This window comes from Acipenser ruthenus, chromosome 1 (genome assembly GCF_902713425.1).
Source record: "Acipenser ruthenus chromosome 1, fAciRut3.2 maternal haplotype, whole genome shotgun sequence".
In the NCBI taxonomy this organism is placed as follows: domain Eukaryota; kingdom Metazoa; phylum Chordata; class Actinopteri; order Acipenseriformes; family Acipenseridae; genus Acipenser; species Acipenser ruthenus.
Window position 1 is genome coordinate 105,027,906 of NC_081189.1, and position 27,159 is coordinate 105,055,064.

The 27,159-nt window shown below is 38.3% G+C and overlaps 1 protein-coding gene across 4 annotated transcripts in view; it reads left to right on the plus strand.

The window, feature by feature from the left end:
* Positions 1-27,159, plus strand: part of LOC117421496 (TBC1 domain family member 14-like) — a 78,491-nt gene that overhangs the window by 19,222 nt on the left and 32,110 nt on the right. For 3 of the 4 annotated variants that reach the window (XM_059033107.1, XM_059033087.1, XM_059033098.1), the window contains 2 exons: positions 5,108-5,831; positions 21,320-21,443. In XM_059033107.1, coding sequence (XP_058889090.1) covers positions 5,108-5,831; positions 21,320-21,443 — 848 coding nt within the window. Of the gene's footprint in view, positions 1-5,107; positions 5,832-18,062; positions 18,249-21,319; positions 21,444-27,159 lie in introns of those variants that run through there. The other variant, XM_034035987.3, reaches the window with a different exon arrangement.

The window sequence follows — 27,159 nt, forward strand, 5'->3', positions numbered from 1 at the left end:
GTTGGCTGTTACATCCAATGAAGCGACTGGTGCCTTAGCTGTACATAACCATTTTATAATAATTGTTTCCATACTGGTCTAAATTGAACATTGTTTTTGTAGTGTATATGGGACGCTAGGCACAGGTGCTTACAGGTTTTTTTTGTACAGGGATCCCTTTATATATTCAACACTAAATTCCACATATTGGATTAGTAAAGAAGGGTTTATACAGCTACAGTGCCTATAGTAAGTATTCACCCCCCTTGGACGTTTTCACAGTTTGTTGTTACAACCTGAAATCTTGATGCATTTAAATGGGATTTTTTTTCTTTGATTTAACACAACCTACTCTACACTTTCAATGTGTGAAAAAATGGGGGGGGGGGGGGGGGTGAAAAAACAAATCAATTAAAAATAAAAACCTGAAAAGTCTTCATTAGATAAGTATTCACCCCCTTTGCTATGACACTCCTAAATAAGCTCAGGTGCAACCAGTTGCCTTCAGAATTCACACAATAATTTAAATGGAGTACAATAAAAGTGGTTCACATGATTTCAGATTAAATACACCTGTCTCTGTAAGGTCCCACAGTTGGGTAGTGTAGTCAAAGCAAAGATACTACCATGAAGACCAAGGAGCTTTCAAAACAACTCCGGGATAAAGTTGTGGAAAGGCACAGATCAGGGAAGGGTTATAAAAAGATTTCAAAGGCAATGAATATCCCTTGGAGCACAGTCAAGTCGATCATTAAGAAGTGGAAGGTATACGGCACCACCCAGAATCTGCTTAGAGCAGGCCGTCCTCCCAAACTGAGCAGCCGGGTAAGAAGGGCATTGGTCAGAGAAGCCAGCAAGAGGCCATTGACAACTCTAAACGAACTACAGCGTTCCATGGCTGAGATGGAAGAAACTGTCCATGTGTCAACAATAGCTCAGGTACTCAACAAATCTGGCCTGTATGGAAGAGTGGCAAGAAGGAAGCCATTTCTGAAAAAAAGCCCATGTAAAATCCTGCTTGGAATTTGCAAAAAGGCACGTGGGAGACTCTGAAAAGATGTGGCAAAAGATTCTGTGGTCCGATGAAACAAAAATGGAACTATTTGGCCTAAATGCAAAGCGTTATGTCTGGCGCAAACCCAACACAGCACATCACCCAGGTAACACCATCCCTACTGTGAAGCATGGTGGTGGCAGCATCATGCTATGGGGATGCTTTTCATCGGCAGGGACTGGGAAGCTTGTCAGGGTAGGGGGCAAAATGGATGGAGCTAAATACAGGTAAATCCTTGAGGAAAACCTGCTTCAGTCTGCAAAAGACCTACGACTGGGACAAAGATTCACCTTTCAGCAGGACAATGACCCCAAGCACATAGCCAAAGCGACACTGGAGTGGCTTATGGGGCAGCAATGTGGAGTAGTGGTTAGGGCTCTGGACTCTTGACTGGAGGGTCGTGGGTTCAATACCAGGTGGGGGACACTGCTGCTGTACCCTTGAGCAAGGTACTTTACCTAGATTGCTCCAGTAAAAACCCAACTGTATAAATGGGTAATTGTATGTAAAAATAATGTGATATCTTGTAACAATTGTAAGTCGCCCTGGATAAGGGCATCTGCTAAGAAATAAATAATAATAATAATTAAAAACAAGAAAGTGAATGTCCTAGAGTGGCCCAGTCAAAGCCTGGACTTGAATCCGATTGAGAATCTGTGGCAAGACTTCAAGATTGCTGTCCACCAACGATCCCCATCCAACTTGACAGAGCTTGAACAATTGTGGCAAGAAGAATGGACGAATATTGCACGATCCAGATGTGCAAACCTGGTAGAGACCCCAAAAGACTCACAGCTGGAATTGCTGCCAAAGGTGGTTCTACCAAGTATTGACTCAGGGGGGTGAATACTTATCTAACCAAGACATTTCAGTTTTTTTTTTTTCATTAACTGTTATTTCACAACAAAAATTCTCTTGCCTCTTCAAAGTGTTGAGTAGGTTGTGTAAATCAAAGGGAAAAAAAAATCCCATTTAAATGCATCAAGATTTCAGGTTGTAACACAATAAACTGTGAAAACGTCCAAGGTGGGCGAATACTATAGGCACTGTATAGCCAAAAGTTTTGCATCACATAGAATTTTAGGCTGGAGACATAACTAGATCAACATAATTTAGATAATTTATTTAACATTATGCAGTCAAAGAAACTACAAAATTATATTGCAGAAGTCTGCTGGAAGCCATAATAGTAGTAGGCCGCAGTATTTCATGTCGGATTTCCAAATGCCACATTTTTCAATTTGACAGTTTTTCATTAAGTATATGGAAAACTACAAAGCGATATGTAATTTAATATATTACTGTAACATTATTCAGCAGTTAAACCAATTACCAGGATAATCTGTTTGGTACGCTGCAATCAGGATTAAGTTAGTACAGATTTGCAGGATTTTCTAGTACTCATTTTAGTCCACTTGATGTGGACTAAGTCACTGGTACCCTGCAATTGACCCATAATGTCCTACATGGCTTTAAAGAACAGTAAACCTATTGAGAAAATATCAGCTATGTAGGTGTCTGTGTAAAAATACTAGTATTAAGAAATACAATATGAGGTGTTATGAACTGCTATACATAGTTGGATAGACTCACGCCAAGGAGTTATAGTTTAGTGTACATAATTTAATATTCATACACCAACAATGTCTATTTTAGTTGTCGGGTTCGCACATACTCTTTTTATTTATATATATACCACTGACTCCCCCTTTCCTGTATCGAGAGGTATTTCTTATATTTCTTATATGTAATAGATCACTTATCCTATAAACCTTGGATTCCAAACTCCCCAAACATTAAAACTCCATCTGGAACTGCATGCAAGCAAAGGTTACCAAGATTAATGACCTTCTCTTTAGCAAGCCTGACACAGACTGGTACCATTCTGCTTTGACTGAAGTTTTTACTTTAAGTTAATTTCTGCACTATATTCTCTTTTTCAAACTCTTACTGTTCTTCTGTTAAAATAAAACATTTAGACTTATATATCTGTTTGAATTATTCTAGAATACCTGTGTTTAGCTTAAAGACTACTTTCAGATCTAGCTTACTTCTCTGAATAAGAAACTTGATGCTCACGTCAGCCTTTCTGCTCAAGGTTATAATAGACTAAACAGAAATGTAGAATGCTCTAGCATAACTATAGGTTAATATAGGTTAATAGCATATTGTCACTTTTTGCATGAACGATGTGTATTTCAGTTGGCTTTATATTCTTTAAAACACAGTACAGTTATTACAACATTTTAACACACATACAGGTTCACAAATGTTAAATTTGTATCCCAAAGATCAGCCTGCTTCCAGTAGCTGTCACCGTCTTGGGTCAGTTTCTGCTCTCAGTGAGTTTGTCAAAGCCACCACAGGTGTGTCTTTTAAAAGCCTGATACCTGCACAAACTTAAATCTTGTTAGCAGAGCTTCCATCTCTACGTTCTCATTCCCATCATCAGTGGGCAAAAACATTTTAACTGAATCTGGGTCCATTAAAGAACCGCACACCCTTGCAACCGAGGCCTTCCACGCAAAAGGATCTAATGACTTATAGCACAAAAGGGACGTGCCAGAACCATCTGTGACACAGTGTACATTGATAGTGTAATAATCAGGGTGTATATGGAGGCTGTCAGTTTTTCTGACTGTTAGTCAGACTTCCATTTTTAGAAAACCCTTGTCCAATTGTGATAAAACTTTGTGAAGACAGTCTTAGCACAGTTTGTTGAGTGTATCAGAAGCGGGAGTTATCTAGGCGCATGTGATTGTCCTGTATGTTACGCTTACAGTATTATGTGCTGCAGAGGACGTAGGTCATGCAGATTTTCTTTTTCATGTAACTAATGGCTCTTATATTGTAGTTGTATAGTATTCAAAAACATTCAAAAAAGAGCACAAAAATTCTGGATGCATTTAAATAAAAGTGAATCAGATTCCCTCCAGTACAAGGCCCTCCAAACCCAAGAGCTCAGCCCAGAAAAGAACCCCCTCAGCCAGCTGGTCTTGAAGCTCACTGCACCGACACACAGCCACCAGCTTCAGGACAGCACTGCTAAAATAATGCCAATTAGATAAAACCAAATTGTAAAACAAATGAAAAACTCCTACTTAGAACACTGGGACAAAGAAACAGAAACACAAAATGAACTTAATTGTTATTGGGCCCTAAAACGAGACTTTTTTCTAGCAGAATATCTCTTTACTGTCAGAGATACAAAGCAGAGGCAGATCCTGACCATGTACAGACTCAGTGACCACAGCCTAGCCATTGAAAAAGGTCGACACAGACAGACCTGGCTACCCAGAGAGAACAGGCTCTGTGGTCACTGTGAGACAGGAGAGGTCGAGACAGAGATGCACTTTCTCCTACAGAGCAACAAATATGCTCAAACAAGAGACAAATTCCTTAAAGAAATTATAATTTCCCTCCCACACTTCCCACAAATGACTGACCCAGAGAAACTGGCAGTCATGCTCGGAGAGGGACACACAGCCCCACTGGCTGCCCAATATGTAGCAGCCTGTCAAAATCTGAGGGACACGTAGTGAGCAGTTTTAATTGCACTTATTCATTGTTGTTGTTGTTGTTAATTATTGTTTTTATTCATTATTATTATTAATTATTGTTATAAATATTAATTGTTACTGTTCTTATATATTGTTATATGTAAACAATATTGCTTTGGCAATACCTAAAGTCATGCCAATAAAGCACATTTTGAATTTAGTAAGGCGTTTATGTAACAAAAGTATTGCAAAACTTGGCTGCTCGAAGGTTACAGTTCATTGTAGATTTTTTTTTATTGTTGCATAAAACACCTTATTCTGTCTATTCACAGAACTACATTTCTTGAAACTTTCAGAAAGGTGATTCAATATAAATTCTTAGCCACGTTAATAAAACTTGGAAAGGGCATCCTTTAGCAGAAGATCAGAATCTGGGGATAAATGGTATCGAGCTTCCTGTCCATCTCTATGTAACTGATGTTGCACTTAACAATATTCTCTTCAATACATATAATGTGCGGTTGTGTGCTGATACATGTTTTTTATATAACTTGTATCTACGTATTGATTACAGGTATTCCTGCAGCCAGTCTGATGGAAAAGAGCAATGGTATAGACAGAAACTTCTCTGCAGGTGTGGGTGTTAAGGATTCCGTCTCCATTGACTCTGACCTTAACGGTAAGGTCAGGACACTGCATCTCCACTCCCTGCCGAATTACAAACCTAATTTGCACTTTATCGGACACAATAACGAAGACAGGCACAGTCTTGCTTCCCAGGATTCAGGCATTCCAACACTGGAGATCAGTAATCCAGAACCCATAAACTGCAGTAGCCTGACCTCTAAATCGAACCACGCCAACAGCAGATTTATATGTGACCAGGTTTTGCCAGGATCCAGCAGCATGCCTCCGGCTACACTGAGCCTGGAGTCTGAGAATTCCATAAAGAAGTCATCCACGTTTTCTCACAACGGCTACGACACGATGAAGCTCTTCAGCCCGAACTCAAGGGCTCTCAACAGGAGTGACGATATCTCTGTGTGCAGCGTCTCCAGCCTCAGCACAGAGCTGTCCACCACGCTTTCAGTCAGCAATGAAGACATACTGGACTTCATGGTAACCAGCGACTCCAGTGCCATCGTCAATATGGAAAGTGACGAGGCACATTTCTCAGACGTAACCCTGAACTCCCAGCAGGACCCCTGCGAACGCAGTCCCCAGCGACAGGCTGGCCCACCAGATGAGGAGGATAACCGCTTCCGGAAATTCGGACCGCTTGCCACCTTCTTCACCAGGTAATGTATGTAAGAAACTACACTGGCCAATGGTATTTTGATTTGATTCTCATTGTAAAAGGTACAGGCTGTCATTTTGTGCATGGTATGGTTTATTTTTGTACAAGAGCTGAAATACAAGGATATATTGTTACTAATAATCTTTAAGAGAATCCATAAATATTTACTGACATCAAGCAGCTGACGTGTCATTTATCCCCAGTTGTTTTTTTATACTGCTTCACAATCACATACTGACTGATTCCTGTCAATTATAGCATTTATGGATGGAAATCTGGAGCTAGTCCATATATTTAAATGGGGGGGAGTGATTCTGAACCGAAATATTTCACAGATCATTACACAAATCATTAATTACAACACTTTTTTTTCTTTGCCGTAATCAAAACCTTTCTTTATTTACTTTATCTCTTAACACTAGCACCGCCATAGCTGCTTTCTGAACGGTTTTGCAATTCAGATTTAAATATCTCTGCGTATGTGACTATCTCGTGCATGTCCGTTCTTAAGTGTTACTAAATATTTGAATTAAATACCCATACGTTGTTTCAGCTGCAGAAAAGTTGTAAGCACTTGCTTCTTCAATCGACAGACCTGCAGTTTATGCGGAATATTGAAATCAATACAATATAGCCGACAATTTAGTCTGGGCTTTGTAATAAAATCAACGTCATTGTGAAAAAACATTTTGTAATCCTGTTGAGTGCTTGAAACTCTGATGAAAGTCATTCTACACATCATTTATTATTATTATTATTATTATTATTATTATTATTATTATTATTATTGTTTACACTACATTTCTCAGGCAGAACGACTGTGCCACCCTGAGTGACGGTGCAAAAAAAAATAAAAAAAGTGCGTATTCTAAGCTCTGCATATACAGGAAATTCAACACAAAACTTGTTGCTTCCCTTCTTTTTTTCTTTATTTGCATGGGCTAGTGTTAGATGTGTAAATCTATAACAACTAGTTTTCTAAGGACTATTTTTCTGACCTTCACATACTGTGTACAAAACAAAATGCATTCCAAAGGCACAACAAGGTCTGAGGAGGAATCTTTGGGAAGCTTGTGCTATTTACTGCCCATTTTAATGGCAATAATGATTGAAATGAAACAAGCTTTAACAAGTTTGTTGTTTTGCAGCATTACTTAAATTTAATGCAGAATAGAGCCCTTGCTGCACAGCGAGTTAATAGGCAAAGACCATTGTTGACAGGAATGCTGTTTTGCAAGTCTGATATTGCAGATTGCAGTAGCCAGGAGCTACCAAATTAATTGATGTTCACTGACCAGTCTGTGTCCCACTGGGTGCGGTCACCCTGCCACGTGGAGTTTAACACTAGAACCACCATGTGGGTCAGTTTCGCCCATTTTGGATTTAAAATGTTAATTACTCTTCTGTTGTAAATCGTATGTGTATGTCTGTTTTTGACATTTCCTTTATATATGAATTAAATATCCAGACGGCTTTTGATAGCCAGAATCGCAAAAATGATAGTTATAAACAGTTCTACCTAGAACCGCCACATGAGTCAATGTGACCCATGCATTACAATACATGTACTTTTTTTTAATATAACGTAAACTATTCTATTTTTATTTTAAATGCAGCAAACAAGACACGCCTTTCTTTGTTTGTAGACTGACTACGAGACAGAGATTGCTATGATTGTGGATTTGTCAAGATGCAAACTCGCTGTAAGCCTAGTTGCTTATATTTCAGTGTACCTGGGAGACAACAATCTTTAGTTTCGTTTCACAAATGCAACTGGGAATATATCGGAAGGAAATATTTAATCTTGAAAGTAGTCATTTTGATTGGAATACGGCAAGCTGCACTCGGATGCATACAGCAAACTGAAGTGACAGGTAGGATAACAACTTATGTGCCTAATATGAAACGTATGTTATATATTCTTTTTTTATGTTACTTTTTCGGTTTTACAGGTTTGTATGTACTAGTTTACACAATAGTGTTCAATGGAAGTGCGTCTGTGTTTACAACACAGCTCCTGGATGCAGGCACAGTCAGCTGGCAGACGCGTACACGCCGCCATACTGTACAATGCAGTCGTCATACTGGAAGTCGTGTTATATTTTCTTTTTATGTAGTATTAGAAACAATGATTTCGGTTTCATAGTTTTGTGTGTACATATACCCGTTTCTTTAGAAATGTGTATTTTATTATATTTATTCACTGTTTGTAGTCGTGCTGTATATGGGCTAATTTTAAAAATAAAGCCTTTTATGTTTAATTTTCCATTTAAATACGGTGTTTCTGCGATGCAAATATTAGATATGATGTTTATGAATAAACCTTTTCAGTTGTATGTCTTATTTTCATAACAAAGCAGTTTAAAAATGTATGGGTCAAAGTGACCCACGTGGTGGTTCTAGGTACACAAAAAAACCCTCCTGATTATTTGTTGTTAAAATATTTTATTAGAATAGATTGTTATTATAATATTAGTAATAATTAGTAATTTTCACAGAGTGAAAATGAAGGTCATAGGTCACATGGTGTGGTGGCCATATTGGATTTTTCGAGAAGTTTGGACAATTTTAAAAAATCTTCTCCGAACTGGTTTACAGCAGAGATCTGAAACGTGGTGCACTTACTCCCTTCAAGCCTAGATTTACAGTTGTTCAAGAGAAGTTGATTGGTCACATCGTTTGGCAGCCATATTGGATTTGTCAAATATTCAAACGATGACTTCTCTGAAACAATTATACCAATTGAATCAAAACTTTGCATACATGGCCTTGGCAAGGTTGTTTATCAAGTTTGTGCAAAGCAACTCGCCACATAAAAAAAAAAAAGGCTGCCGTGAGTCAATCAAATTCAGCTATGGTGAAAATGCACATATTACCTTGCTAAAGCTCAAATGCAAAACTTGTTTAGAACTCTTTTTGAGAGTTTAGACAGTGTCATGGTTACTATAGAATACACAAATTAACCCATATATGCTCTATTCAAAAATTAACTTGACCGTGACCTTTGCCCTGTCCTTAAGGTCAAATGCAAAACGAGCTTATAACGACTTAGAGTGCAGATAGGGTAATGGTTACTATGGAACACATATAGGAACCCATGTATGTGCTATTCAAAAATTGACTTGACCCTGACCTTTGACCTCTCCTTAAGGTAAAGTGCAAAACTAGCTTATAACTCCTTGCAGTGTGCAGATAGAGTCATGATTATTATGGAACACAGATAGGAACAAGAATGCCTTGGAAGCCGTCAAGTTGCTAGCAACTTATAGTTATTTTTTTTGTATCCAGAACTACTGTATTTAACACTTGGTGCTAACATTTAATGATAAATGTATTGACTAGACATGGAGAAATATGGTAAGCCATTTTTAACATTTAATCTTCACTTTTGTTGATATCAGTTACAACATTTTTTATATCGGCAATTCTCAACATTACAGTTCTCAATTCTCAACTCCACCCCCTGAGTTAATACTTGGTGGAAGCACCTTTGGCAGCAATTACAGCTGTGAGTCTGTTGGGATAGGTCTCTACCAACTTTGCACACCTAGATTTGGCAATATTTGACCATTCTTCTTTACAAAACTGTTCAAGCTCTGTCAAGTTCCTTGGGGAGTGTTGATGGACAGAAATCTTCAAGTCATGCCACAAATTTTCGATTGGATTTCAGTCAGGGCTCTGACTGGGCCACTCAAGGACATTTACCTTTTTGTTCCTTAGCCACTCCAGTGTAGCTTTGGCTGTGTGCTTTGGGTCGTTGTCATGCTGAAAGGTGAACTTCCGTCCCAGTTTCAGGTTTCTTGCAGAGGGCAGCAGGTTTTCCTCAATGACTTCCCTGTACTTTGCTCCATTCATTTTCCCTTCTATCCTGACAAGTGTCCCAGTCCCTGCCGATGAGAAACATCCCCATAACATGATGCTGCCACCACCACGCTTCACAGTAGGGATGGTGTTCTTTGGGTGATGAGCTGTGTTGGGTTTGCACCAAACATAATGCTTTGCATTTAGGCCAAAAAGTTCAATTTTAGTTTAGTCAGACCACAAAACCTTTTGCCACATGGCTACAGAATCTCCTGTTTTTTTGCATACTTCAAACAGGATTCAAGGTGGGCTTTCTTGAGTAATGGCTTCCTTCTTGCCACCCTACCATACAGGCCAGATTTGTGGAGTGCTTGGGATATTGTTGTCACATGCAGACTTTGACCAGTCTTGGCCATAATAGCCTGTAGCTCTTGCAAAGTTGCCATTGGCCTCTTGGTAGCCTTTCTAATCAGTCTCCTTGCTCAGTCATCCAGTTTGGAGGGATGGCCTGATCTAGGCAGGGCTTGGTGGTGCCATACACCTTCCACTTCTTAATAATCGTCTTGACCGTGCTCCAAGGGATATTCAAGGCCTTTGATATTTTTTTATACCCATCCCCTGATCTCTGCCTTTCAACAACTTTGTCCCGGAGTTCTTTTGAAAGCGTCTTGGTGCTCATGGTTGAGTCTTTGCTTTGAAATGCCCTACCCAGCAGAGCCTACAGGAACTGCTGAATTTATCCTGAAATCGTGTGAATTACTACAATTTAACACAGGTGGAGGCCACTTAACTTGGTGTGTGATTTTGAAGGCGATTGGTTACACCCGAGCTAATTTAGGATTGCTATTACAAGGGGGGTGGACGCTTATCCAACCAAGCTATTTCAGTTTTTATTTTTAATTAATTTTCTACAAATTTCTAGAATATTTTTTTCACTTGAAAGTTGTGAATGCCTAATGCCTAATTCCCATATTCCTAATGTCTAATTCCTATATTAAATAGAATTGCTGCTATCAAATTCAAATCTGTGATACCATGATACCAACAATTCCATTTTTTTTATATAAAGAGGGTGCTTTTGAGTGGCGCATCCAGTAAAGGCACATTGCCCGGAGTGCAGGATGGCCTATACCTTGGAGATCGCCAGTTTGAATCCAAGCTATGCCACTGCTGACCGTGGACGGGAGTTCCCAGGGGGAGGAGCACAATTGGCCAAGCGCTGCCTGGGCAGGATAGGGATTAGGTTGGCTGGGGAGTCCTTGGCTCACCGCACACCTGCTGTGGCTAGCCGGTACGCAATTCAGGACTGCGTGGTCCTCCGACGCTGTAAGTTCTGCATATGGCTGCATGGCAGGCTTGCAGAGCGGGGAGAAAAAGCAGACGCGAGTACTCGTCTCTCCCGAGTTAGTTCGGGGGTTGCAGCGGTGAGCAAAGTTGAATACTAATTGGACATTCAAAAAAAGAAAATAGGAAAATGAATAAAAATAATTGTTAAAAAAAAAAAAAAAAAAACTTTATCAAGAAAAAATAAATAAAATAAAAATAAAATTTTGGATATCGGAAATGGAGGATTAAATGTTATAACAGCTTACCGTAGAGAGAGATTTCTAGTTGAAATGTCTGCCATTGAATTTATTAGTTTTTTTTGTTTGTTTTGTTTTAGTTGAGGTTTTAAGATGACGGTACGATAAGTTTCCTTTTTTAGTTTTACTAAAAGTTTAGTTTTATGCAAACCTTTTCTGTACATCTGGTTTGTCACTCGATGCTTAGGTTTTGGGCTCCGGTGGTTTCTGATTTTCAAGGCTATCGCTTGTGCAGAATTACCTCCTTAATGCAAAAATATGATCATTTTATTCGTATGCTCATTATTGTGTTCTGCTGTATGCAAGTAGATTTTAAAAGCAAAAGGTCACCTGACTGCACCACACTAAAATAGAGCACCCGTAGATTCTCAGGTTGTTTTTATGTAGTTTTCTCTGATATTTAAGTGGTAAAGTTATCTCGCTGTTAAAGTAGGGCAGGTCAAGATATTTCCCCCATGGCACAGTTTTTGTTTTCAGTTGACAGGGTTTGCAATCTCTCTTTTATACCCTTGTAAGAAGTATTTGACCTAAGATATGTCCTGTCTGCAATGATGAGCCACACAAAAACACTTCCTCCTTTGTGACATTCAGTTCTGACATTTAAAAGCCGGTTTACTATCCCCAGGGAAGTATAAATATATACAGAGACAATGAATAGTCAATGTCGTGTATACCTGAAAAGGCACGTCTTGGGAACAGCTTGTACGCACATTATTAAACTTTGTGTGTAAGTTTTGTTAGAAGTTTTTCCATATATTGTAGCCGAATATATCTCCCTGTGACATACTGTGACCTGTGATTTGAGGCATTGATGGATAACTATTGGTAAGAGTTTCTAATTTTTACAAGTTATTGAGCAGAGATCCATCTGAAAGAGGAAAACAATCCAGGAGAACGCAAGAAATTTGAAAAGCTTGAGAACTTGGCTGGCTAGATTGTTTCAGATTGACAGAACTGTAAAATAGAACAGGTAGGAAATCAGAATTGTAACTGTATCTGTCAAAATGTCCCATTTCACATATCTAGGTCTGGGTTCTCCCCAGGCCTTTTCAGATGGGCGGGCCGCCCGGCAAAGTGGCTGTGGCCACCCGGCTGAAAAATCCTGATCCGCCCGTCTTGCAGATGCTACTGTGCCTTTAACAATAAAGATTGATTGTGCTTCTAGCAGACAGTTGCTGCGTGAAAAAAATAAATAAAAAAATCTTGGAACCACGTGACAGCTGTGTTACGTTTTGACACAACATTTAACCAATCAGAGTTGAAGGGGCGGGTTTTCTGTGTTAAGCACTTCGAGAGGCTAAAACGTTAAAAATGACTGCTAAAAAAATAACCAATTATTTTCAAAGCAAAAATAGTGACAATGAATGAAGGGGGTCAAAATAAGCCGGCGATCGGCACAATCCACCGCCTAATACTATATTTGCGTCGGCTACTTTATTTAAAAAATATTAAGATTATGTTCGGGTATTGTCATTGTCCATTTTTTGTCATTATTGTACTGTAAGGTGATATATAGTACATAATAGCTATACATATGCACCAAAAAAAACAAACAAAAAAAAACTATTTCTTTTGTTGTGATAGCGTAAAAAATATGTACCCAGGTGCTTGTGAAAGATATATTGGGGGTTCGTGTATAGAGGCTGTACGCCTTTAAGAAGAAAGGCATGATGGGATATCAGCTGAACACTTGTCAGCTGACATACAAATGCTTAAGTGCAGAGGTGCTGGATTATTACACTCCAGTTTCATGCAACAGTTATGATGGTGACCAAACATGTGTAAGTACTGTTTTGTTAAAATTAACATTTGCATTAAAAAATGTAGAACAGCGAATAGACGTGCATTAACAAAACTTAACATAAAGAAAACAATTTAAATGAAGCAATAAGCTTAATAATTAAGCTAAAAAAGAAGTGAAAAGGTTACCTTTTCTTTTTTTTGTGATTTCCATATAAACCTACGTTATCTTTCCCCAGTCAAATTGTAGAGTGCCTAAATAAGCACAGTAATTTACCATAATACAGTAAAGAAAATGCAGAACAGTAAAGAAAATGCAGAACATAAAGCGCAACCAGATATAGTCAACGAAAGACAACACCTTATTCAAATTCTTTGTCGTATTATATATTTAAGGTAAGGCAAGTTTATTTTTCTGTTAAAAGTGCTCCCGGCTATAATGTTCTGCTGCCCGGCTGTACAGAATTCCTTGGCAGAATCCTGTAGGTCAAAAGGTTATTTTCAGCTGGGTGCTAAACACTTGTATGGCAGTGATGCATACAAGTCTGTATTCCTTAGTTTTGTTGATTGAATGTAAAAAAGTGAATAATAGTACAGTAATGTAGTGTTACAGCGGGTTACAAAAAATGTAAGATCCAAATACAAAATGGTGGGGATAAAACTAGTACAGACACACAAGAGATAGATATTGGTGTCTTAGTGGCCTACTAATGTGCTGAGGTGTTAATAGATATTCCTGTATAGTTTTGAATTGATCTTTGTTGCTGCAATACACAAAGAGTATGCTTTCATTGTCTGTATGAGTCACAAACATTGCAGTATTAAAAAACATTATCATGAAGTCCATATATCACATTTTGGCTGGGGCTGTTAAAGTTGACAAAGTATGTATTGTCTTCAAATGTTTTAATTATTTTAACAGCAGAAGTGAAATAAGAAATCAGATAGCATAGCCTTAACCTGTTGTACATTATATGTTACATAAAGTTTGGGTCACAGTAGTTTTGAAGAGCCAGCTTTATGTAGGTGGTGGAAGAGTTTACAGATTTCTTTTTTTTAATTCAGTGTGTGTGTGTGTGTTACTGTATTTTGCAAGGTATTACCAGACTGGGAGAAAATGCTTACTGGAGAAATCTATTTGCAGCATTCGTTGGAATTTTCTCAGTGATGTTGAAACATCCAATAAATCGCTGTTTTCTTGTAGTATGTAACATAGAGGTTTTGAAAGTTCGTGCATACATGGAAGTTCCAGATTTGGTGGATTTTTGTGTCTGATAGATTTTGGAAAGCCAACTGACCATTGATAGTTTCCTTTTTAAAACTAGAGTTGCTAGCAACAATAAAGGCTTCCAAGCATTTATCATGAAATTTAAGTGCATTGGTTATTATAGATGAAATGTTATCATCACAACTGTGTTAACTGTGTCCATTTTGCACAAATATGAGAAGACTTGAAAATTGCCCAAAATTTTCATTAAATCTATGTTGGCTGCCACACCATGTGACCAAAGGCCGCCATATTGACCATGGCACAACATCCCATAGTTCTCTACATCCTTGTCAAATCTCGTGCATTTTGGTGCAGCCTATAAGAAGTTATGGGCAGTTTTATAGCCAGTTGTGTATGTTGATGATGTCATGCATCACATTTGACCTTTAGGAGAGGTCAGAGGTCACGGGCGATGACATACTAGAAACACTTTAAAACATACAAATAACCAAACGAATATCGTATTAAACATCATTTATGTTTATTATTATATTGATATGAGTAGTCTGTCAGCCTACCTAAGAGTAGATCTTGCAGCTGCCAAATCGCTTTAAAAGAAAAAAAATGTCCGCTTTTTATTCTCCATGAATAATAATGCGATCTTTACAGTTACAATGATATTTCATAGAGCAAGCGATTCTGAACAGTTTTGTGTATACATTTCATTACCAAAAATAACTCGTTTAATTAAAGATACGGCCCCAAAGTGCCCCCCCCCCACGTCCCCACACGTCTTTTAAATGGGTTACACTCGCGCTGGTTTGTTGGAACAGATTCAGGATCTAAGACTGTGTTTGATCACAGTTCTGTCGTAAAAATAATTATATAATGATTTTAAGCAAACTGTATTCATGTGACTTGTAAAGCTCATGTATTATGTATATTTTTTGTTTGTTTCGATTGTCTTCTGGTTTAAAAAGCATAGTGCAGGTTATTTTTTTATTTTTATTGTTTTGTGTGGATGCAGCTGCAACAGTAGTTCACAATATGTGTCTTTATATACTGTATACTGTGTGTACGTGTGAATTAATATCATCCTTTCAACTGTAATTAAGTTACATGAGTTAGTAAAACTGTTTTTATTAAACACCAGCAAAAATGGCCGTTTTAAGAGATATTTTCTCTAGCTTGTTGGCTGTACCATCTTAACAGCTGTCCCCAGTGGTGGTAATGTGTCATTTCTGGGTGAAAAATTGACAAAACTGGCATGTCACCCATATTGATTGGCTCATGGCGGTCATGTTTGTTGATGTAGGAACTTTTCCTGACTAATTTTTTTAGAGGACAGTACAAAGATAACGTATAACCTAGATTCACATCAATCGGCCAAAGGGCTCATGAGGAGTTGTTGTTTAAGCGTTTCACGCAAAATCCAACACAGCTGCCACACCATGTGACCCATCAATTTTTCCTTAAGTAGAATCAATCGCGGACATGAGCGCACGATGTACAACATTTTTCACAGCTGTACTATTTACCGTTCATGAGAAGACGACTTTTCAATATTGTCCAAACTTTTCATTAAATCCAAGATGGCTGCCATACCATGTGAACAAAGGCCGCCATATTGACCACGTCACAACATTCCATAGTCCTCTACATCCGTGTCAAATTTTGTGCATTTTGGTGCAGCCGACCAGAAGTTATATGCAGTTTTATAGCCAGTTGCGTACGTTGATGATGTCATACATCACCGTTTGACCTTAAGGAGAGGTCAGAGGTCACAGGCGATGACATTTTTTCATAGAGCGCATATGACTTCCTATACGTGTTCCATTATAATTATGACCCTGTCGGCACGCCCTAGGAGTTAAAATTTCAACGTAAATTCCAATATGGCCACCACGCCGTGTGAGCAATCTGTTTCAATCTTCAGCAGTTATTACTTTCCAATGGCCTGTGCAATTGTGTTGACATTGAAGAGCATAAGTGCAGTGGTGTTCTTGTATGGGTTGCAAAAGTTTTTTTACAATTATCAAAATGGCCGCCAAACCATGTGACCAAAATGTGTCTTTTTCATATCACCAGTACTTCACGTGAGTCTCTGTGGTCATATAAAGTTTCATGACTGTAGTGTATTACATCTTGGATTTATGCACGAATGTATGAAAATAGAGACGTCGTGAAACGATTATTTGTGCGCCGCGGCCATGTTTGTTAACGAAAAAGCGTGGATTTTACAAACGGTAGAAAGGACCTGGTCATGAACATGCGTGCCAATTTAGGTGTCGATTGACGTTGCGGTTTAAGTCAAGAAGATTGTTGAATATTTGGCGCCAATCCAGCTTAGCGGGCAAAGTAATTGTTCAATCCCCAGCCTTTGGCTTGGAAGCCTAATTACTTTAACAAATTGCATTACTGATTTAAAAGGATGATCAGGAAAAGATGGGAATTAATGAAAGTTGGATGGAAGTTGGTCACCTTTAGTGGAACTACCATTATATTTCCAGAAATGACCTTGTCTGTTGCCACATTCTTATTTTTTCCATGTGTATGGAATCCAATGTAGGCCCACTTCAGTATGTTGTATGCCTAATAAGTAAAGATTATACTGTTGTAAAGATGGTGTTCAAACACCCTTCTAGATTTTTTTTGTTTGTTTTGTATTCTTACCCTTTTAATACAACAGGATTCTGTTATTTTATATAAAAAAGCTGGATGCTAAAAATATTAAATCATTTTTTCTATGTAAATTTAAATGTGAATATCAGTAAGTAAAAATCTATGTGCATTCTTGTAAGCATTTGGTGCTGCAGTATAAGCTATTGATACAGTCAGACGGTCAAATGTTTACATTCTTGAAAACTCTTCTATGAGGGGTTATTCACTTCTTTACCTTGTCTGCCTTCATTCAGAAGTTTAGTTCTCATACTGTGACTGTGATCTCATCTTGGAGAAGTAAATGATCTTGAGTGGTTTGCAATGTGACTGATTACTGTAATGTTTTGTAATTAAATGTTTACACTAACCACCTTGGAGTTAGTAAGCTGTGAAGTCATCTCCACGCAAAGCTTTAAAAAAAAAAAAAAAAAAATTAAATACAAAACAAGCAGTACATGTACAGTAAATTGCAACTGATGGCTTCTTTCTTCACTCTAGAAGTCTGCTGTACTGTATTTAAGAGAGGAACCACATACAGAAAGAGTTACCAAACTACTGTGGATTACTTGCCCCCATCGATACCAGTTAATCTACTGGAATAACACTGGAGAGAAAATAACATCGCCATTTTAAAGTTTTTAACCAGTGCAATTATCCACTACTCCACCTTCTGATAAGATATCACCTACCTGATTTAACTTTTCAAATGAGTCTGCATAAAAACCAGGATCAATTTATACAATTGCCCCAAACCTTAATTAATTTACACTCCCAAGGTTTGGGACATTATCAATTTAAATTAAGGGATTGTAATACAGCGGCAAAGAATACTTTCATAATTCAACTGTGCTTTTTCTCATAAAGTGTTTTTTGTTTAGTTTTTTGTTTTGTTTTGATAAAGAACTTCCCAGTTCTGTGTGTGCTTATGTCAGTGTTTGAGAGGAACAGTTCTGTAGAGGAGGTATACATGGGGTCGAGTAGGGGAGAGGGGTGATTTAGTGGTAAAGGACACATGGGGTCTGTTTGACTTTAAAGACATTTCAACTGGATACAGCTGGGAGAGTTGACACAGCTATGTGTGTAACATGACACCACTACACCCTGTTTGATTGCATGTGAAGTTTCTGTAAGTGGGTGAGTTAACCTACCTGCCTTTGCTTCTGGACACTCCCTTCTCAGTCACTGATTTACAGTTCCTTTCCTTCAACTGGTGATTCTTTAGCCCCGGACAGTACTTTTACCTTTGAGCGTCGATGTGAGAGAGTGACGTTCAGTTGACTTGTAAAGCTGAAAATGTTCTTCAAAGTTTATCTGAGATTCAGCCATAGCTTTAGCCTTTAGTGGTGGGGAAAGATTCACAGATTTGTTTTTGACTGCCCTATGAAACCATGGCATTACCTTCTGTGCTACTGTTTATAGACAGGTATGTATACACCATGTTTACTGTGCCAGAGACGTTGTAGTTTTCATTGCTTTAGGTTTACTGTTTTCTTAGAAATAAAATTAGTATTCTAAGAGGTGGTTTAGACACAAGCCATTTTTTTTTTTCAAGCTTCTGCTTGTTAAGTTTGTTTTTGTGCTTCTTGAAGTTTTAAAGATTGTATTTGTATTGTTTCCTTTTTGTTTCAAAGATGAAAATGCTTGTTCAGTATTAGAAATGGTTAATTGTTTTGGAAAAGTCAGGTGCTGGACAGTTAAGATGTTTTGTTAAGCCACTCTTCCAGCTTTTTATTTTATTTTATTTAATTATTCAGGAATTTAACACATTGAGACCTATATCTCATTTACAGGGTGTCCTGTCAACAAACATAAAACAACACAATGTCATGTGTGGTACGGTCTTAAACATTTTAGGAGTCATAAGCAAAGGACGCTCACCCAAACATGTACGGATCCTTAATCAGGATCAAAACATTTACATGAAGCCCTAAACAACTTACAGAGATCATTTTTAAAACATTTAAAAGAGAGCCTGTCAAATTTACTCCTTATCATGGTTAAAGTAAGGTTACAATAGTTCAGGCACATTCTGTACTTTCAACTCGTGAGAAGTGTTTAGACATATTTCAGCTAATTCTTAACAGTATGCGCTAAAATATTTGGTAGATTGCCGTTTGTGCTGAATAACAGATTTATTTTTTCCCGTAATTCTGTGTTATTTTTTATTTGCTGTCAGTTTTATTTACTGTATTAACTTCTAAATATACAATTAATTGAAGCAGTGTGTTGAATATTTTAAGTAACACCTTATCACAGTCCAAACACTGATACTGCTGTTGTACTACTTTAACGCTGGCCTTTTCTTAGAAAGAACTCATACCGCCTAGTTCCTGATCTTAATGAGTTCTTACCATTTTGAAGGTAGCTGCTTTATGTGAACCTTCAGCTTGTGATCACTGATACATTCACTGAGATGTTATCTTCAGTTTTATCTTTTTTATTTTATTTAGTAAAAGACACACTTCCTTTTTGTATAATACAAATGCTACTGTTTAGTGTTTATTGTGCGCTGCGTGGAAAGTGCCACTTCTGTGACGAGAGGATGAAAAAAGTTCCTGGTGGTATAGATGGAGGTTGTTTTAAAGCTACTTGAAGGCTGGGTCATTTTTTAATATTGTTGGCGAGACTTTAGGCTGTAGAAATTAGTAAGTCACTGGACTTGGCTGTTACTGCAACTCTCAACACTGCTGACCTGTACACATGTCTACTCAAAATAATTGACCTACTCATATGCATATCTGTGTTAATTTCTATTTAGTTTTCAGTATAAGACACCGAAACTGGTTAATTAGTTATGGTGCTGAAGTAGTTTAAACCAGATAATTGGTATTTCACCATATCCTAAAATATAAATAATCCACATCTGCCTTAAATGCATCTTTTCATTAAAACACAATTCTAAATAGAGACACATTTTGAACTGCCCACAGTAGCTGGAGTGAAATTGCTTTCATACATTTTTAATTGCGCAATTCAATTAAAATATAGATGAAAGGTTTTGCATACTGTACAATTCAAAGGCCTTGCAAAGCACAAGCAATGAAATGATTTAGTTATTAAATCAGTTTGCCTTTGATTAAGCAGGGCTATTGTAATCAGAATTGTGTGGCTTGTTTAAAGCAGTCTGCCACTACAGTTAACAATGCTCTGTAGATGTGACAGAGACAGAATAATTCTTGGTGATAAATCTCCCTCCTGACCTGTGAGGGCGCTGTTTAAAGGGAACAGAGTGCCCTGGACTGGATTGCCAGACAATTCGTTCCCAGGGTTAGTCGGCCATTTAGAAAGGGGGCGGACCTACGGTACATTAAATCATCGACCCGGAAGGGAAACGATGTGGCAGCCGTGGATTGGAGTAGCAGTTGCAATCGTTAACCAAGGGGGCGTGATTGACAGTATATAAGGGGACGTAGCGAGGTGATCTGTTCCTTTGTTATGGTTAACGCTAAACCAGAAGGAGAACCGTGTTGTTATCGTGAGTGTTTTGTTTGTTTTGTCGTATCTAAAATATACTTGTTTGTTGTTTAGACAGCTGACACAATCCAGGGTCTGTCGCTAAAGGCCAGCACCAAACCCGGACAACACTGCACTTGTGTCACGATTAACTGTATTTGCACCACGAGCACTATAGCACTCACTGTGGACTTATGATCATGTTTGTGTTATTTGTGGGTGTTTAAATACCAGGATTATTATTTCGGGACTGAACTCGTGGATTAAATGGAGCAATCCACAATGCTGTGTATTGCCTGTTAACGTTTACTGCTGTCATCAGACTTTGGATTACAAAATAAACCATAATTTCACCAGTACTTTGTTGTTTGTCCTTCTCTTGAGCACTGCATCACCCGTACACCTGCACACTGCAAACCACAGTAGAACACAGTAGAGAAATAAAAACCATGCAGGCCAAAGCTGTTTCACCTGCAGCAACCACTATGCAGTCTGCAGATTACTATGTAAAATACATAGAAATATACACATTAAAAAGCATATTCTTCATTTAAAAATGTTACCCCTGTCCTAAATCTCTGCATGATAATATCCTTTAGTTTTAAGTTTCAGTAGGAACTAGTATCATACTGGAGTACTCTGATTTAGAAGATCAGTAATAACATGCAGCTTTAAAAAATAAATACATAAAATAAAATGTAAACAGGTTTTATTTTGGAATTTTAAAAATCCAATGACAGAATAACTGGGCAAATCACACTGTTCCAAATTACACTTGACATAAGGAATTCCCTGAATTCACTTGGTTGCATTTAGGTTTTAAACGTACTTTCTTTTTCAGATACTTTCTTTTTCAGACATCATTACAGATACTGTAATGACGTAAATGCAGTGTTCTGTTTTTTTCATTCTTAAGATGGCTGTAATATTTTCATAAAATCATGACAGCAAATTTTTTGTTTCTTGAAACTAGCTGAAAAAAGTGGATGTGTTTCATACAGGAATTAATTCCATGTTTTTTCTCACATTTGTCTTTTACAGGAGTTTGTTTGCTAAGAAATGTAAGGATACAAGGCCCTTGGAGCAAAGTGAACCAGGGTGGAAGTTGTTTGGGAAAGTACCTCAAAGAGATGGGCTAAACAAGGACCCAAAGAAAATACAGAAGGTATTGTGCAAAAACTTCCCCTTTCAAGGTTTCGGTGCTGCTGTGCAGGTAATAACAGTGATAAGTGTGTGTGCTTTGTACACGCTGGGAACGGGAATGGGAACATTAACATACAGATCACTAAAACATACCCATTACCATTATACCCTGCCTCATTAAAATATGTGTTAAGCATAGGTCATTCATTCATTAGCACATTTCATATAATATATATATATATATAATTACACATACATACAGTACTGTGCAAAAGTTTTAGGCAGGTGTGAAAAAATGCTGTAAAGTAAGAATGCTTTCAAAAATAGACATGTTAATAGTTTATATTTATCAATTAACAAAATGCAAAGTGAGTGAACAGAAGAAAAATCTACATCAAATCAATATTTGGTGTGACCACCCTTTGCCTTCAAAACAGCATCAATTCTTCTAGGTACACTTGCACACAGTTTTTGAAGGAACTCGGCAGGTAGGTTGGCCCAAACATCTTGGAGAACTAACCACAGTTCTTCTGTGGATTTAGGCAGCCTCCGTTGCTTCTCTCTCTTCATGTAATCCCAGACAGACTCGATGATGTTGAGTGGGGGCCATACCATCACTTCCAGGACTCCTTGTTCTTTACGCTGAAGATAGTTCTTAATGACTTTTGCTGTATGTTTGGGGTCGTTGTCATGCTGCAGAATAAATTTGGGGCCAATCAGATGCCTCCCTGATGGTATTGCATGATGGATAAGTATCTGCCTGTACTTCTCAGCATTGAGGAGACCATTAATTCTGACCAAATCCCCAACTCCATTTGCAGAAATGCAGCCCCAAACTTGCAAGGAACCTCCACCATGCTTCACTGTTGCCTGCAGACACTCATTTGTATACCGCTGTCCAGCCCTTCGGCGAACAAACTGCCTTCTGCTACAGCCAAATATTTCAAGTTTTGACTCATCAGTCCAGAGCACCTGCTGCCATTTTTCTGCACCCCAGTTCCTGTGTTTTTGTGCATAGTTGAGTCGCTTGGCCTTGTTTCCACGTCGGAGGTATGGCTTGTTGGCCGCAAGTCTTCCATGAAGGCCACTTCTGACCAGACTTCTCCGGACAGTAGATGGGTGTACCAGGGTCCTACTGTTTTCTGCCAATTCTGAGCTGATGGCACTGCTGGCCATCTTCCGATTGCGAAGGGGAGTAAACATGATGTGTCTTTCATCTGCTGCAGTAAGTTTCCTTGGCCGACCACTGCGTCTACGGTCCTCAACGTTGCTCGTTTCTTTGTGCTTCTTCAAAAGAGCTTGGACAGCACATCTGGAAACCCCTGTCTGCCTTGAAATTTCTGCCTGGGAGAGACCTTGCTGATGCAGTATAACTACCTTGTGTTTTGTTGCTGTGCTCAGTCTTGCCATGGTATATGACTTTTGACAGTAAACTGTCTTCAGCAACCTCACCTTGTTAGCTGAGTTTGGCTTTTCCTCACCCAGTTTTATTCCTCCTACACAGCTGTTTCTGTTTCAGTTAATGATTGTGTTTCAACCTACATATTGAATTGATGATCATTAGCACTTGTTTGGTATAATTGTTTAATCATACACCTGACTATATGCCTACAAAATCCCTGACTTTGTGCAAGAGTACCTAGAAGAATTGATGCAAAGGGTGGTCACACCAAATATGGATTTGATGTAGATTTTTCTTCCGTCACTCACTTTGCATTTAGTTAATTGATAAATATAATCTATTAACATGTCTAATTTTGAAAGCATTCTTACTTTACAGCGTTTTTTTACACCTGCCTAAAACTTTTGCACAGACGTGCTCAAATTTGTTGGTACCCCTCCACAAAAAACGAAGAATGCACAATTTTCTCTGAAATAACTTGAAACTGACAAAAGTAATTGGCATCCACCATTGTTTATTCCATATTTAATAGAAATCAGACTTTGCTTTTGATTTTTTATTCAACATAATATTGTAGCTAAGAAAACAAATGAAAATGGCATGGACAAAAATGATGGGACCCTTAACCTAATATTTTGTTGCACAACCTTTAGAGGCAATTACTGCAATCAAACGTTTTCTGTAGCTCTCAATGAGACTTCTGCACCTGTTAACAGGTAGTTTGACCCACTCTTCCTGAGCAAACTGCTCCAGCTGTCTCAGGTTGGATGGGTGCCTTCTCCAGTCTGCAAGTTTCAGCTCTTTCCATAGATGTTCGATAGGATTCAGATCAGGACTCATAGAAGGCCATTTCAGAATAGTCCAATGTTTTGTTCTTATCCATTCTTGGGTGCTTTTAGCTGTGTGTTTTGGGTCATTATCCTGTTGGAGGACCCATGACCTGCGACTGAGACAGAGCTTTCTGACACTGGGCAGTACGTTTCGCTCCAGAATGCCTTGATAGTCTTGAGATTTCATTGTGCCCTGCACAGATTCAAGGCACCCTGTGCCAGGCGCAGCAAAGCAGCCGCAAAACATAACCGAGCCTCCTCCATGTTTCACTGTAGGTATGGTGCTCTTTTCTTTGAAAGCTTTATTTTTTCGTCTGTGAACATAGAGCTGATGTGACTTGCCAAAAAGCTCCAGTTTTGACTCATCTGTCCAAAGGACATTCTCCCAGAAGGATTGTTGCTTGTCAATATGCATTTTAGCAAATTCCAGTCTGGCTTTTTTATGTTTTTCTTTCAAAAGTGGAGTCCTCCTGGGTCTTCTTCCATGGAGCCCACTTTCGCTCAAAAAGCGACGGATGGTGCAATCAGAAACTGACGTACCTTCACCTCGGAGTTCAGCTTGTATCTCTTTGGCAGTTATCCTTGGTTCTTTTTCTACCATTCCTTCTGTTCAATCTGGGGTCGATTTTCCTCTTGCGGCCACGCCCAGGGAGGTTGGCTACAGTTCCATGGACCTTAAACTTCTTAATAATATTTGCAACTGTTGTCACAGGAACATCAAGCTGCTTGGAGATGGTCTTGTAGCCTTTACCTTTACCATGCTTGTCTATTATTTTCTTTCTGATCTCCTCAGACAACTCTCTCCTTTGCTTTCTCTGGTCCATGTTCAGTGTGGTGCACACAATGATACCAAACAGCACAGTGACTACTTTTATCCATTTAAATAGGCTGAATGACTGATTACAAGATTGGAGACGTGTGATACTAATTAAAGAAACTAATTAGTTTGAAATATCACTATAATCCAATTATTTATTATCTTTTCTAAGGGGTACCAACAAATGTGTCCAGGCCATTTTAGAATATCTTTGTAGAATAAGCAATAATTCATCTCTTTTCACAGCTTCTTTGCTTTATTCTATGACATACCAAAGGCATGCAAGTATACATGATAAAATAGCTTTTAATTTCATCACTTTTCAGGAGGAATAAAGCATTATTTCAATGAGCTGTAAGGGTACCAACAAATTTGAGCACGTTTGTATATATATTTTTGCATACTAAATCTGATGTTGATGTTGCTGCCTCTGTGCTTGCTGATTGCATTTCTGATATTAAGAATTGGATGTCACAAACTTTCTGCATCTTAACTGTGACAAGACAGAGGTTATGTTGCTAGGCACTGCCCACCAGTTACGTAAAACCAATGCTGTGAACTTGTCAGTTGATGGTACTATGCTTGAGTTTAGATCCAAAATGAGAAATTTGGGAGTTCTTTTTGATCCTGGATACATATTTTTTTATGTGCAGGTTACTGTTAAAGCATCATTTTTCCACCTTAGAAACATCGCTAGGGTGTGACCTATGCTTTCCTCTTCTGTAGCTGAAAAGCTGGTTCATGCATTTGTTTTTTCAAGGATTGATTATTGTAACGCTCTGCATACAGGCATCTCCAAAAGCACATTGTCCAAATTACAACATGTTCAGAACTCAGCAGCTCGTATCCTGACAAGGGATATATAGGCCTATATATAATACAGATGTCTGTGTTTTATGTCAAACACATTTTTGTGCATAACATGGATGTACACCTCCCACTCAATATATCGCGAGTGTCGGGGTCAATGTAAATCCAATGTATATCGAGGGCCACGATATAGTGAGAAACACGTAAAAAAAAAAGGCTAATAACAAATACTGTACAACCACTCCCTTGTTTTATCGGGGGCGTCCAATATAAATCCTCTACTCCGCCCGCTTTTTTCTCATTTTTCATTTAAAAAGCAGCACACCATTTTAATTGGTACTGTGAATGATAATTGCTTCTCATCAGCTTAAGACTCCAATTAATTTCAGGAGTCTTTCTCTCCTTTCTCAAATGCACAAACCCACTGCATTGAAAGGCTCTCATTACAAACATAGGAGGCTTGTTGCTAGGGAGCTGACATCACTGCCCTGTGACTTTTGCTAGTGCATTGCTGCAAGAACATATTAAGTCGTTGGCTTTAATTTGACTATATTTCACCGACCAAAATATATTTGATGTGACAGTTGTTAAATGTAATTTACAGCCTATTTGACCGCAAGCATTGGCTATCTTTGGCTTGTACAGTGAAACCTCCCGAATGAATTTAAAACAGCCTGTGTGTAACTTTCGCTTTCTTTTCAATGAGGATTGATAATAAAACGTTTATATTTGATTAGTAGCTGTTTTATCAAGCTGTGCTTCATGAAATCAGCTTTGAAGTGACATCTGACTCTGTCTACATCTTGTTTTGTTGATGTTGACGGTAGATACAGGAAGTATCTTGATACTTCCTGCTCCTGAATGATCACATGACACCACAGTAATGTATCGACTGTTTGGGAAGTACTAGTTGCAATTTATTTTAAAAAATGTTTTGTTCAGTGACGTAAATTCAGCGATCAGAGGTCAAAAATAAACATTAGGAACCACATGTTTTTTGTATATAGTTACTGTGTCCGACACCTTGTATCTCAGACTTGTTGTGTCTGGTTGGAGAGAACCACCTCACATTGCAGAAGGATTATGGGTAACACACCACTGACATGCAAGGTCATGTTACCCATTTCTAAAATTCTTATTGTGTGCCGTTTCAAAAAATGTATACTTATGCCAGGGTATCTCATTCTTTGGTGGCGTACTAGGCAAATGAAATTGGGGTGGGTGCTATGGACCGTGGACTGCATATTTTGAAGTGGAAAGGTCAAAGTGGCCTGGTGTCTGTCTAGAGCATGTAAACCCCCCAAAACCAATGCAGATAGTTCCACATAGGCACAGGCACATCCAGCAGCTTAAACGTTTCTACATTTTCCATCAAACATTTGCATTATACTGACTAAATGTGATGCAGGTATAATACATATTATGAAAAAGCAACATTCTTTTTACAATAATAGATGTCTTTTAAGTGACCAAATAAACCACAGAAATTTGGCACGTATATTGCAGCTAAGGCATGCGCAGTTAGACTTTAAAAACGAGGCGCCAACTCCAGGACCACAGTATATCTGAATCTGCAGTATAGCGAGGGGCGATTATAATGAGGGGTGGGTGTAGTTCATAGTGATTTATTTGTTGTTGATACTGATGACCTATAATTTGTTATTTACAGTGGAGGATATATCTGCCAGTGGATTCATTCCATTATAAAATTATTTTCCATGATATTTTACCTGTTTTATTCCTCCCCATGTATTCCAGTGTACTATACAGAAATGCTACAGACAACATAACAAAGGGGCGGACCAAATCAAAGTTAGCACTTCGCGAACGAGAACACGAAAGCATTTGTGGTAATAAAACACAAGAAAAAACAGTACAT